This window comes from the organism of the source record quoted next, unplaced genomic scaffold, assembly GCF_019419815.1.
Source record: "Pyrus x bretschneideri cultivar Hongxiangsu unplaced genomic scaffold, Pyrus_bretschneideri_v1 Contig1, whole genome shotgun sequence".
NCBI lineage: Eukaryota > Viridiplantae > Streptophyta > Magnoliopsida > Rosales > Rosaceae > Pyrus > Pyrus x bretschneideri.
This window is the reverse complement of record NW_025999390.1, coordinates 5,113,739-5,127,321: the sequence shown is the minus strand read 5'-3', so window position 1 is coordinate 5,127,321 and position 13,583 is coordinate 5,113,739. Positions and strand designations below refer to the sequence as shown.

General features: G+C 35.2%; 1 protein-coding gene across 1 annotated transcript; it reads left to right on the top strand.

The window, feature by feature from the left end:
- The first annotated feature begins 3,471 nt into the window (after nt 1–3,471).
- LOC103957051 lies at nt 3,472–9,110 on the top strand. Its single transcript, XM_009369125.3, has 18 exons — nt 3,472–3,780; nt 3,887–4,074; nt 4,216–4,320; nt 4,416–4,487; nt 4,612–4,759; nt 5,004–5,086; nt 5,597–5,652; nt 5,919–6,055; nt 6,165–6,255; nt 6,362–6,427; nt 6,550–6,772; nt 7,064–7,165; nt 7,395–7,480; nt 7,569–7,691; nt 7,979–8,048; nt 8,140–8,231; nt 8,401–8,505; nt 8,601–9,110. Exons 1-18 carry the CDS (start codon nt 3,488–3,490, stop codon nt 8,712–8,714), a joined length of 2,154 nt encoding a protein of 717 aa, XP_009367400.2. The 5' UTR covers nt 3,472–3,487; the 3' UTR covers nt 8,715–9,110.
- Nucleotides 9,111–13,583: the final 4,473 nt, after the last annotated feature.

Genomic DNA, 13,583 nt, shown 5'->3' with positions numbered 1-13,583 from the left:
TTGAAGTGGGAAAGGGAATGGAGACCCTTCAATTTTTTTCTCAAGTTGGTTAAGGGAGAAAGGGAACTTAATGGGGCTAAAGAATAAAGTATGATGTGACAAAGTTTAGTGATGAAAAGTGGAGGGGTGTTGAATGTGATAAGAGAGGTCGGACCACACAGATTGTGGGTGAAGGGGCCATGGCAGGAAGAAAAAGAAAAACAACACTATTTGTGTCGTTATATGTGACAAGTTATTTCTTTTTATTTGTAGGTCATTTATTGTTCGTAAGGAGTTAAATTTCTCTGCCTACAAAACTATTTATTGTATGTAAGAAGTTATTTTTCTTTATTTGTAAATCACTCATTGTATGTAATGGCTTATTCTCTATTTACAGATTACTCAGTGTGTGTAATGGCTTATTTATCTCTACTAGCAGATCACTCGTTTACAAATAATGATTTTTTACATGTAAGTAGCCAAGTATATTACGAAAAGAAACTCGAAATGACGTATAAAAAGGAACGTGGAAATGTTGGTTATGCATGTGACTCTCTGGTCATCAAATAAGGCATCAATGTCACTAGCTTTATGCTTTTCCAAACCCCATCCTAAATGCCTCAATAATTATTGAGGTGCAGCTCATCTTTCCCCTCATAATATTTTTCTCCTGTTTATCCATATTGGAATTAAACTATGCTTTCTTTCCATTGTTTAGTGACTATCCCTTTCACTGTTCCATTTTATAGTTATTTCCTCTTATATGTCAGAGATGGTCTTATCACAAACGCCATGTTAGGCATCAAAAGTTAGTGCTGCAAATAATTGGATTCTATATATACCAAGTGTTTTTCTAGTTTCTGGTTTGTGTTCAACTAGGCATCCGTGGCACAATTAGGAGCAAAACTTTCACGCTCCCGAAATGTCTTGGTGCCAATATTTGAATCCAATCACGCACAAACTTGTCACGTAAAATGTGACTGATTTAAAATACCGTCATCGTGACATCTTAGGTTTGACGCAAAGTTAGAAACCCTAACTTTTAGTAAGTAACAAAATCGTTTATTTGAAGTTCTTCCACATGTTTAACAAGAGGGTCCAAACATGAGATAACTAGTGTCCATGCTGGGGCTCCTTTCCCATGATCTAGTATTTAGAGGCAGTATTGTCGGTATCACCAAAGCATGATCATTGACAAAGTTAACCAAAACAGCATCTTTTAATGGTGCCCACAATCTCAATAAAGTTTATAGCCTCTTTTTTTTGTTTAGTGCAACTAAACGTGGTTGTGTTTGTTTTACACTTGAAACTTTAATCTTGCTTTGCAACAAGTATTAACCATAACTAGAAATGGAGTAGAGAGATGGAACAATGCTTAGTCTTTTTCAATGAGAAGTGAAATATGTGAGACGTGACGTTACTGGTTATGTACAATCATGTCTTTGTTTTTGTTTTATCAAACGTTTAATCATGTGATTGTATATAACCGCGTATGAATCATATGTGCTCTTGAAATAGAGATTTCGCAAACACAAGTGCATGAGCCGATCACCTAACAACACATCTGCTCGATAGTTTGGTTTATTGGGAGCATTAGTTAAAGCTGTGAAACCTAGTGAGGAACTTAGGTATGGGAGATCTTTGGCAATGCAATAATACAAGTCCAAGGACAAGAAAGTTGAGTGCTCGTATAACTCATTAAAAAAAGGGATTTAACTCCATGACCATGTCCATTTGGCTTTTGGGAAATGACCCACTGACTGAGCGATCATGTACCACAAGCATATGTTGGATAGAAAAGCTCTGGTTACTTTATAATTTGGAGTTTGGAAGCAATGCAAGACCAAGTTACCTGCAGCAGAGGTGGGTTCCATATGCATATGCATATGTATTTACCAAAGGAGTTTTAGTCTTCACTGATGCAACATAAAGTTGCAACTAAACCATGATCTGACCACTTACAATAGTGAAAAAAACCAATAATATAAGATTGGATTGGTTTGAGATGGGGACGTTAATGTTCGGTTTTTCATTTCGATACCGACACCAGTTACTCGGCCATCCTAAATGGTTACAGTGTACTTTTGTCATTTTTGATGCATTAATTTCTTACTTAGATTTCAAGTTGAACACTTGAGTTTTTAGCTAAGCTCAAGAGTGAAAACTTAGAATCCAAGCTTGTAATGCTATTTTTCATCCTTCAAGAATCAACACTTGTCAAAGATGAGCTCAAAATTTACAAAATAAAAAAATTGATGAAACGTGGCATGTTTAAGGTAAGTTGCAACTTTCATTCTAAAAAATGATAGTTTTGGTGAAACCAGACTGACAACGCATTCACACGTAATTCATGGTTAACGCCTGGATGAAAATATAATTATGTATACAAATTTGATTTGATAACTGAATCTTGGAGGATTGATAATTGAATATGATATTTTTGGCACGTAAAGCAAATTTAAAAAAGAGTAGTTAGAAGATTGTTTGAAAACTCCTCCACCTTTAGAATTATTATTGCGCTTTGGATGGGATCGTCAACTCTTTTGGTTTTTCAAGTGACACGATATCTATAAAAGCACTTATAAGAAAAGCTTTCTTGAATGTGGAAGTTAGCTAGAGATTGGACAATCCATGGCCAAACAAAGAAGTGAAAATCTCTCTCATCACTCAATTTCAATGATTGATCTACAAGTTGTTAACTCAGGCGCTTGTTTACTAGAAAAGGATTGAATTTGTGTATATAAAGATTTAACTCTTTTCACTTGTTTTTAAATAGTTTTTATTTGGATACTTACGTTCTAACATGATGTTAGACATGTTATCTATTTGCGTCTAACGACTATACCCGCTCTTGCGTCTCCAAAATACGCGTTGTTCACTTGTTTGGCAGAAGGGTGAAATCCTTGCATTATTGTTTAAGGGTTGTGCTATCCACACACTCAATTTTACCTTTCACATACTCTTGTTAATTTCTATTTTGATCTTATTTAATTCATTCAATCCGACGTGCAGAAAATTGAAAGAGGTGTGTGAATAGCACCACTCTTGTTTAAAACGATATTGAATCTCTTCACTTACCAATTAGTTTTCAGCTAGATGCTAACATCATAACTATTTGTTTGTTAAATAATATTATTCCGCAGTCCTTTTGCACGATTTAGAATGTTCTCATTTCGCTCACCGCTACAGTACTAAGTTTGATGGATCCAGAAGTTCGAATCCACACACTCATATTCGAAATAAAAAAAAGAGGATAATGTGTTAGAAGGTAGAAACTTAGAAAGTCTAGATTGGGCTTAAAGGCTAACAACATATGCGGCCATAAAAACTTAGAACCATCTCACGGCCCGTATGAAGCCTCAGAATCACAGTCGGCCTCTAGCGTTTGGAAGGCCCGCGTATTCCCGCCCATTCCGAAACGCTCCCAAGTCCCAACAGTTATTTATTTTTCTGTAAATGTTTAAAAAACGGTTTTATATTTTTAAAATATAAAAACGGAGAGTCAGAAATGGCTGCTCTCACTCTCACTCTCACTCGCACTCGCTTATCTTCGTCTTCCTTCAATCGAATCAGTCAACGATTGAGCTCCAGAGTACAGACGAACAGCCACCGTCGCCACCAAATGGCTACTTCTTCCTCCCCCGAAGTCAAGCAATCGGAGAAAATCGTAGCTCCTTACGGGTCCTGGAAATCTCCAATCTCCGCCGATGTCGTCTCTGGCGCCTCCAAGAGACTCGGCGGCACCGCCGTCGATTCCCTCGGCCGCCTCATCTGGCTCGAGTCCCGTCCATCTGAATCTGGGTAACCATCTCTCTCTCTCTCTCTCTGTCTATATATGTATCTCTGTACTTTTTCGATTCTTCGTGAATGTATGTATTTAATGAGGAATTATTTGGTGGATGTATAGACGTGTGGTTCTGGTGAGGGAACCGGAGAGGCCGGAGGACGAACCGGTTGATATTACGCCGAAGGACTATGCGGTTCGGACGGTGGCGCAGGAGTACGGCGGCGGTGCATTCAGCGTTTCAGGGGATACAATCGTTTTCTGTAATTACAAGGATCAGCGTCTTTACAAGCAGTCCCTAAGTTCGAAAGGTATGTGATGTTATCAATCTCGCAGCTTTTATATGCTTGTTGTGATTCTAATTCTCGAGAAAAGTTGGTAATAATTGTTTAATTTGAAAAGATGATAACTTGTATTAATATTGGTGTTGTGTTCGTATGGGTGCCAATTAGATTCTGCTCCTACACCACTCACTCCGGATTATGGCGGGCCGGTAATTAGTTATGCTGATGGCGTGTTTGATGCACGTTTTAATCGTTTTGTCACTGTACGGGAAGGTATGTGAATGTAGTGCATTGTATTTGTATATACATTTTCTTTTCAGTTTATAACTTATGAGGAATTGTGTATCAATTTTCTCATTTTTGTGTAGATCGTCGTGAAAGCAGCATTAATTCGATAACAACAATTGTAACAGTAGAGCTTGATGGCAAGGAAATTCAGGGTAAGGGTTTATCAAAAACCCATGTCTTGCTTCAGTTTACAGTGCCATAGTATATGTTAACTGCGAAAAACATTGCGGTATATTTGACAGTACTCGACTAATGTGGACACCATTTGACATACAGAACCAGAAGTACTAGTTGGTGGGACGGATTTCTATGCCTTCCCGCGTTTTGATCCGAAGGGTGAACGTCTGGCATGGATTGAATGGTGCCATCCTAATATGCCATGGGATAGGTCTCAACTTTGGGTTGGGTATATATCCGAGAAGGGGTAAGAAAATCTCTTTTCAGGATGCCATTGCCCTTCTTATCATTTCCTTTCTAAAAGTAATCTTTCCAAGATAAATTAGGTCAACACCGAAGAAACTAATAACCATTGGAAGTTTGATATGTCAGTACACACTCCATGCAGATTGAAGTCAGTTTTATTTATGCATTACTACTATAATAGTATAATACATATAGTCAATATGGAATTATTACCAAACCAAGTGTTATATGCTGCTTTCTCGCAGAGAAGTCTATAAACGAATTTGTGTTGCTGGCTCTGATCCTTCCATTAAGGAGTCCCCAATTGAACCCAAGTGGTCCTCTAAAGGTACCTTTTTTTACTTGCTTGAGTAACATATTTAAGTAGCTTTTACTAAACAAATGGTCTATCTTTGAATTATTAAACAGCGGAATTTTGGTATCTGCAGTCTTATCAAATTGTCATGCTAACAATAAGATATAATAGACTGAACTAGGTTGACTACAGGAATCCTCTATGATCGCTATCAAGGAAACGCTAAATGTGCATCCTTTGCAAAAAGGGAAATTTCTTTTATCTTTGGAAAGTACTGGTGGGATAAACAATATTGAATGATTATACAGTATCAACTAAGGATCAGATTTTCATGGCTAGTTCTTGGCTTTTATATTCACAATGGAACACTTAAAGCATTCTACTCTCTTAGAATCTACCTATTTCTTTTGCTCTTGTTTATTCTGCATAGTGATAATTATGTATTACACGTTCAAATATTTTTATTAATGTTGGCCAAAAACCGTTGAACTTTCAGATGCTTGATGCCATTGCATGTTTTAATTGGTTATACTTGAATTACAGGGGAACTATTTTTTATTACTGACAGAAAAAGTGGGTACTGGAATCTTTATAAATGGGTGAGTTCTGTACTTCAGCATTTCTGTCTGGCTTATTTATTGCAAATGATAAGAACAGTATACTCCATCTAACATGGTTAAGTTACATCGTGTTTAATTGGACAATGAATTTGTAATTTCCATTTAATTGGATAACAGTATTTGGTGTCAAAGAAGAGTGCTCAATTTAATTTTTGCTGGACCTGCTGTCTAGTCAGACAACAATTGTTTGGCAGTTGGCATTGATTGGCTTCAATATGATATATTCAGTTTTTCTGTGTCCACAGGTTGAGTCTAGTAATGAGGTCGTATCAGTTTATTCCTTGGATGCCGAGTTTTCCAAGCCATTATGGGTTTTTGGCATGAATTCTTATGAATTTATCGAGAGCCATGAAAGTAAAAACATAATTGCTTGCAGCTACAGGTAAGAATTATTTTTGGTTGTTTTGAGTCTATCTTATTTTGACTTGTAATTTGCAGTGATTGCATCAATGTGGTTTAGTCTTGCTTAAGTAATGGATGCTTGTGTGCAGGCAGAAGGGGAGGTCATATCTTGGAATCCTGGATGATGCTCAGGGCTCACTGTCTCTGCTTAATACTCCTTTTACAGATATTGATAATATTGTACGCCTAGAAACGTTGTTTTCACTAAGTTTCAGTGCTGAAGTTGTGAAGTATTCGACCTGATTATAGTTTTTTCTTTGTTAAATTTTCATATTTATCTATGCAGACCTTGGGGATCAATTGCCTGTACATTGAAGGAGCATCAGAAGTTCAACCTTTGGCTGTTGCTAAGGTGTTTGCCATCTTTTATGTCGCGTCCTAAATTACCTTTTTCTCTTGTCAGGCAAAGGCCATTGTTTTGGAAATTGAACCACTTGTGTTTTTGTCTTCAAATAATTTCATTCTCCCTTGCAGGTGGCTTTAGATGATCATAGAACGAAGGCAGTTGACTTCAAGATTATTTGGTCTTCCTCACCTGATTGCTTAAAATATCAGTCCTACTTCAGCCTACCCGAATTAATCGAGTTCCCAACAGAAGTTCCTGGTCAAACTGCCTTCGCATACTTTTACCCACCAACAAATCCCAATTACCAAGCTCCTCAGGGCGAAAAGCCTCCACTGTTATTGAAAAGCCACGGTATGTGTGGTTTAAAATTTTCATAGTTACATGTCCTAAGTTTCCTGCATTTGGTCTTTCTTCTGCAAATATAGCTCTGTGCTCTCTGAAAGGGTGATATATTGCAGAGGATATCATGTTATCAATAATTTTGCTACACTAATAAGTAGTAAATTTACAATTAAGCTTTTGTAAGGCCTTTGACTTAGGTGTCCTTTGTAGTCAAAATATATCCATTCTCTTGAATGTCTAGTTGAGCTCTTCTTGTCAATAGAATTTGTTACATCATTGTATTTCTTTGATTTACAACAGGAGGGCCCACAGCTGAATCACATGGAATCTTAAATTTGAGTATTCAGTATTGGACTAGTCGTGGTTGGGCATTTGTCGATGTTAACTATGGTGGAAGCACTGGTTTGTTCTTAACCTTATGTTTTTCTTATTTCACTTTGGGGGGAATTTTTGCAGTTCATCCTGACCTTTTGTTATCTCTGATTACACTCAATCTTTCAAACTCTATTACTCTATTTTGTTTTCTTTCTATGTCACATATGTCATGTGGCTATCAATGGTGTTAGTTTGTCCGTAAAATGAATCGAATTTTAAATTACATTCTACTATATCTAAGACATTGCGTTTCAAGGTTATGGCAGAGAATATCGGGAACGGCTCTTGAACAAATGGGGAATTGTGGATGTAAATGATTGTTGCAGCTGTGCTAGATATCTGGTATCCATTTATCTCCCCTCTATTAAATGGTGATGTTGATTTTGATGGATCACACATCAAGCTTGGTAATATATACTTTGTTATTTAGGTGGATTCCGGAAAGGTAGATGGGGAACGACTTTGTATTACTGGGGGATCTGCAGGTGGCTACACAACCCTAGCTGCTCTTGCTTTCAGAGATACCTTCAAGGCAGGATCTTCCTTGTATGGTGTGAGTACCTAACTTTATATTCGATTTATTATTAATTTCTCGCCTCTCTCAACTAATCTCTCGTTTTCTATTAACTAAAGAACTGAGGGAGGGATTATATTATTGCATTATGTAAGCTTTATTGTTTTAGATTATTTCAGATTTGGCTTTTGCTTCTTCTCTTTCTTTTCCAATTTTTTTTTTCTCTGCTTCCTCTGTTGCTACCAAAATCTCTTTTTATACTGCACAGCATTCTACAAGAACTAGTTAACTGAATATCTTCTTCTTTTGTATTGATCCCCGAGCAGGTAGCTGACTTAAACATGTTGAGGGCAGAAACTCACAAATTTGAGTCTCATTATATTGATAATCTCGTTGGTAAGTCAGAAGATGACATTTGGTGCTTTACGTTGCTCTTCTTGTTTTTATTGATAGTGTTTGAAAATGAGCCAATTTTAACCGGTCGCAGGTAGTGAAAAGGATTATCATGATAGGTCACCCATCAACTTTGCTGATAAGTTTTCTTGCCCGATAATCTTATTCCAAGGGTTGGAAGACAAGGTGAGCAGATGTTGCCTTTTTTTTTTTTTTTTTTTACCAGTCACGATATAATAAGGCAAGAATATGTTGATGAGAAAGGAATCGAGGAATTTATTGATAACATTTGGTATGTTTGGGTTTTAGTTATTATCTTAAAGTTTAGTTTTATGAACTACGATTTATTTTGTAGGTTGTACCCCCAGATCAAGCTCGTAAAATTTATCAGGCTTTGAAGGAAAAGGGTCTGCCTGTTGCTCATGTGGAGTATGAAGGAGAACAACATGGCTTCCGCAAGGTATTTTGTTTTGTATTCCGTTTTCTATTGTATGTTGTAGTAACAAATTCAAATGATTCGAAAGAGTAAATTGATCTTGTACCACTTGTACGCAGGCTGAGAACATTAAGTTCACGCTTGAACAGCAAATGGTTTTCTTTGCTCGTTTAGTTGGAAACTTCAAGGTTGCGGATGAGATCAATCCGATCAAAATCGACAACTTCGACTAAACATTCAACCTGAAAGAGGCGCCTCAAGGTGGAATTTTTTGAGTCTTGTGTTTTCATGCGAAGGAATTGGTTTACTGGTTTGCTTTTTCTGAAGAGACTTCTGTGCCATCTGAGGAGTGGAAAACAATTATCTAGTTTTACCAAGAAGAACGTGGATAAATAACTTTGAGATGGCGCTTGAAATATTGACGCAAATGGGAATGGCTACATCTTCTTTGGTTTTCCTAAACCCTATTTGAAGTTTGTGTTGATATACTCATGTATCCTCGGTTGTATATCATTGTGTGTTTATTTTTCTCTTGATAGACGTATCTTGAAAGAACGCACTTATGTCTGTATATGAATTTGCTTGTATGTTCTTTGATATTTTATACATAGATGTTTTTATTCGCTAAATTTTTGGTCCGGGATCCAATGATTTGAGTTATTGTGCATATAAGATCGTATGAGCATAAATAAAACTCTTTATGTACAAAGACCATAAAATGAATTTCTCCATCTACATGACGTTCATCTCTGCATGTCGGTTTCACTTGAATTCTCAAATTCAACGTGTCAGTCGTAAACCACTCAGAGTCCCAACCCAACTAAAACGCATAGCTTCAAGACTTTGACCACTTATTCCTTCGAATCTATGAAAATGGAGAAAATCAGAGCTCCTTATGGGTCCTGAAAACCCCCCATCACCGCCGAGTTGTCTCCGGCGCCTCCAAGCCACTCGGTGACACTGCCGTTGATTCCCTTGGCCACCTCTTCTGGCTCGAATCACGCCCCCATGCTCGGTATCTATATCTATCCAACCATCTATCATTTCATCCTCCCCTTTACTTAACGGTAGAGGTGAATTTGGTAGAACACCCATCAAGCCATGGTAATATATATTTCGTTATCTAGGTGGACTTGGAGAAGGTAGATGGCGAACGGCTATGTATTACTGGACTCTGCAGGTGGTTATACAACGTTAGCTGCTCTTGCTTTTAGAGACACCTTAAATGCGTGAGCTTCGTTGTATGGCGTGAGTGCTTAACTCTTTAAGTAGTTTACTATTCATATCTTTGTCTCAGTAAGTATCCTTTTATATAACACAGTATACCTATATCTATATTCTATACGAAAACCGACAATTATTTTTGTCACGTTGATGAACAGATAGCTAACTTCACAATGCTGAGGTGAGGGCAGAAACTCACAGATTTGAATCTCACTGTATCGATAATCTTGTTGGTAAGTCAGACAATGAAATTTTATGCTTTACTTTGTTGAGGTCATTCGAAATTGAAGCAAACATAAGTGGTTGCAGGTAATGAAAAGGATTACTTTGTTGAGGTCACTGTATCGATAATATTATAGGGAATGCAGGCTGAGGCTGAGAGCATTAAGTTCTCAACAAATGGTCGTCTTTGCACGTTTAGTCGGATGCTTCAAGGTTGCACATGAGATTACCCCAATCAGAATTGATGACTTCGATTAAGCATTTATTAAAAGAGGTGCCTATGCGCCCCTTTGTAATATGTATGAGGTAATATGTCTGCAGATTTTGTTTCGTTATTTGGCTTCCATGCAATCTGGATGAGAAAAATTTGCTAGATTTTAAAAAGGGTTATTTAGATACAAGCTCATGCAACACTTATTTTCTTGACAAAATTCCATTTCATTTTAAACATCTAAATAAAACCCAAATTTGAAGTAGACTGCCATGTAAACAAATAAATACCTATTATTTTCAAACCATTTACAATTGTGCCACAACACTCTAATTATGTTAATGAATTTAATTATCCATCATAATTGTGGGTAAGAAGTGCCTTATTAAAATTATTTACTTTATACTTCTCTTACCATCATATGTTTCATTTCTTTTATTTGTTTGACAATCATTGTAGGTAAATTATTTTGCATGTATGTATTAGGCATATTTTGTTAAAATTATATATATGCATGCAAAGAATTTACCTATATTTTTATATAAAATAATATGTAATTAATTAATTTTGAATCAACTGGCTAAAAAAAATTTATTTATTTTGTAGGTAAATTATTTTTCATGTGAAATTACATATATACTAGCCACATTTTGTTATTATTATATAGAGTGTGCAATCAATTGACATTCTTTTATTTTGTAGATAAATTGTTTTATATATATATTTTTTTGCAAAATATTGGTATTTAATTAATTTTGAATAAAAAATATTTTTTTATTTTGTAGGTAAATTATTTTGCATATATCATTACGTAAATTACTAGGAACTTATATTGTTATTATATATATGTTGTGCAAAATAATTCACCTATGTTATATTTAAAATATTGATAATTTTGAATAAAATCACTTTTTTATATTTGTAGAATATATTAATTTACCTGTTAGCATCATGTGAATACCACTATATAAGGAAAATTGGTATCATGTAAATTTTTGTTATTAAATGCATAAGAATCATGACATTTAAATTTTTTCCCAAATCCCCATAAGGTATTTGAAGACATTTAATTGAATGAAATAATGTAAAATAAATGTAGATAATAAGTGAGACCCAAAGTAAGTGTTATTAGGGGTAATTTAGACATCCAAAAATACAAATTTTGCCAAGTCAACCTTAATTATGGATATTGCTTAGTTGGAGTCTAGTCATTGGGTTTTTGTTAGAGAAATTTACAATGACGGGTTTTAGTTAAAGAATATTGAATTTCAAGGGGTGTACTCATATTTTCTGTTTAAAAATTGAGAAATTAGGTTCTCATCCCTCTTTTTTTAAAGGAAAGCTAGTAAAAGGGTTTGAAAACTTTGAGTTTTAACTAAAATGACAAAATAAAGGGTAAAATGAATAGTACCAGGATTGACTTTAACAAAAAGCTCCCGGTACTGTTTACTTTAACGAAAAACCACATTTTTACACTAAAAAGTCAATTCTGGTACTATTCAATTTACCCTTTATTTTGTCATTTTTGTTAAAATTCAAAGTTTTCAAGCAATTTTCATTAATTTTCCTTATTTTTAACCCCATTGATTGAAACCTTATTCCTTTTTAATTAATCAAGGTCTCTTGGTTTTAATAAACATCATTAATTATTTCAATAATAAAATATTTTACATATCAAGATAATTAAATTTTATTTCTAAATTATTCATTTAGTGCTAGAAACGTTACATTTGATATATTTATATTTATGGCTAAATTTTGTATCATATATTTTTATTTTTAGTTTGTACCCATTTTAATTTGCAACCCTTTTTTAGAATTATGCCAATTTTCTATTCAGTTTTAGTTTGTACCCATATATTAAAATTTTTTTTTGTGTCCATATTTTTCAAACTTTTATTTATACTCATATTTTTTAAAACCTTTTATTAAACTGTACCCATAATTAATTAATAATGTACCCATTTGTCTTTAAAAATGTTCCACTTTGTTATATGTAAAATGTACCCATTAATTTTTTTTATATGAAATGTATTGTAACATCTCACATCGACTAACGGAGAGGGGGTGATGTGCCTTATATATACATGCCCACCTCCATATAGCGTGAGGCTTTTTGGAAGCTCACTGGCTTCGGGTTCTATCGGAATTCTGAAGTTAAGCAAGTTCGGGCGAAAGCAATTCCAGGATGGGTGACCCACTGGGAAGTTCTTGCGTGAGTTCCTAGAAACAAAACCGTGAGGACGTGGCCGGAGCCTAAAGCGGACAATATCGTGCTACGGCATAGTCCAAACTACCTATAGATATTTGTTAACTTTCTTTTCAACAATTAAGGACAGAGTCCAAACTCTCTCGAACAATTTCATGTAGTAAGTTTGCAAATGATCATGTATCAATAGTTGGGTTATTTTAATGAGTTGTCTCATTGGTTATAGAGATAAGTTCGATACAAGTTTTTAGGGATTTTAAAGTTATTCAGGGGTCTATATGTCGCACCTTGAGATTTTTTATTGTTCTCCGAAGGTTCCGATACTTGAATTTTTTTAATTGTCAAATTTTTAGTCAAAAAATACCGAACTTAAAAAATTTAACAGTTAAAATGACGTCTGAAACCATATAATTTTTTTTATCGAACTCTTTTTAATCACTTCCTTAAAAAACAAGAACATATGACGTATTGACTTCTAGATGGCTGAATTAGGATAATCAAATATGAGGTCTATCACTCTATGTGACAAAACTGAATTTCGATGGGGAAGAGGATCCTCTCCTGAGCTCTGGATGGGGATCTTCCTGACCAGTTCATCTGGACCGTTTAAATTTAATCCAACGGCTCCAAACAAGAAGATCTTCTAAAAGTTATAATAATTACAACCGTTGGATTAAATTTAAACGGTCCGGAGGATCCCCATCATGAGCTCAGGAGAGGATCATCTTCCTTTGGATGGGTCTATGTCAAACCGTGTTGTATGTCTGATACAACATGTCCTTTTCTTTTATGGCATCACCAAATATTTTTGTGGTCAGTATTCTGATATTTTTCCCTTTTTTTTTTTGGTCAAATGGATTGGGTGTGGTAGGGTCTTGGAATTATTGCAGGGAGTCATTCCTAGTGTGCACAATAAAGGTGTTAGTTCTTCTGTAAAATGGAATTGTAAATTCTCACTACAGTCAGGTGCAGCCTGCTTATGAACTCTTAGCTTGTTGCTTCCCTTAGGTTTTCTGAAATCATACTTTCTTATAAGATAAAGTGTTCATATTCGATTTCATTAAAGTGCCAGAGGTTTTGTAGTTAAAGTGATTAAGAATAATTAATCCTACTTTTGAAGTTAGATACAATAAGATTGAATTTTGATTTGAATTCGGATTGAATCCGACTTCTAATCCAGTAACCAAATACGATTTGAATTTGATAATCTTCGAATATGGAGTAAGGCTGATTTAT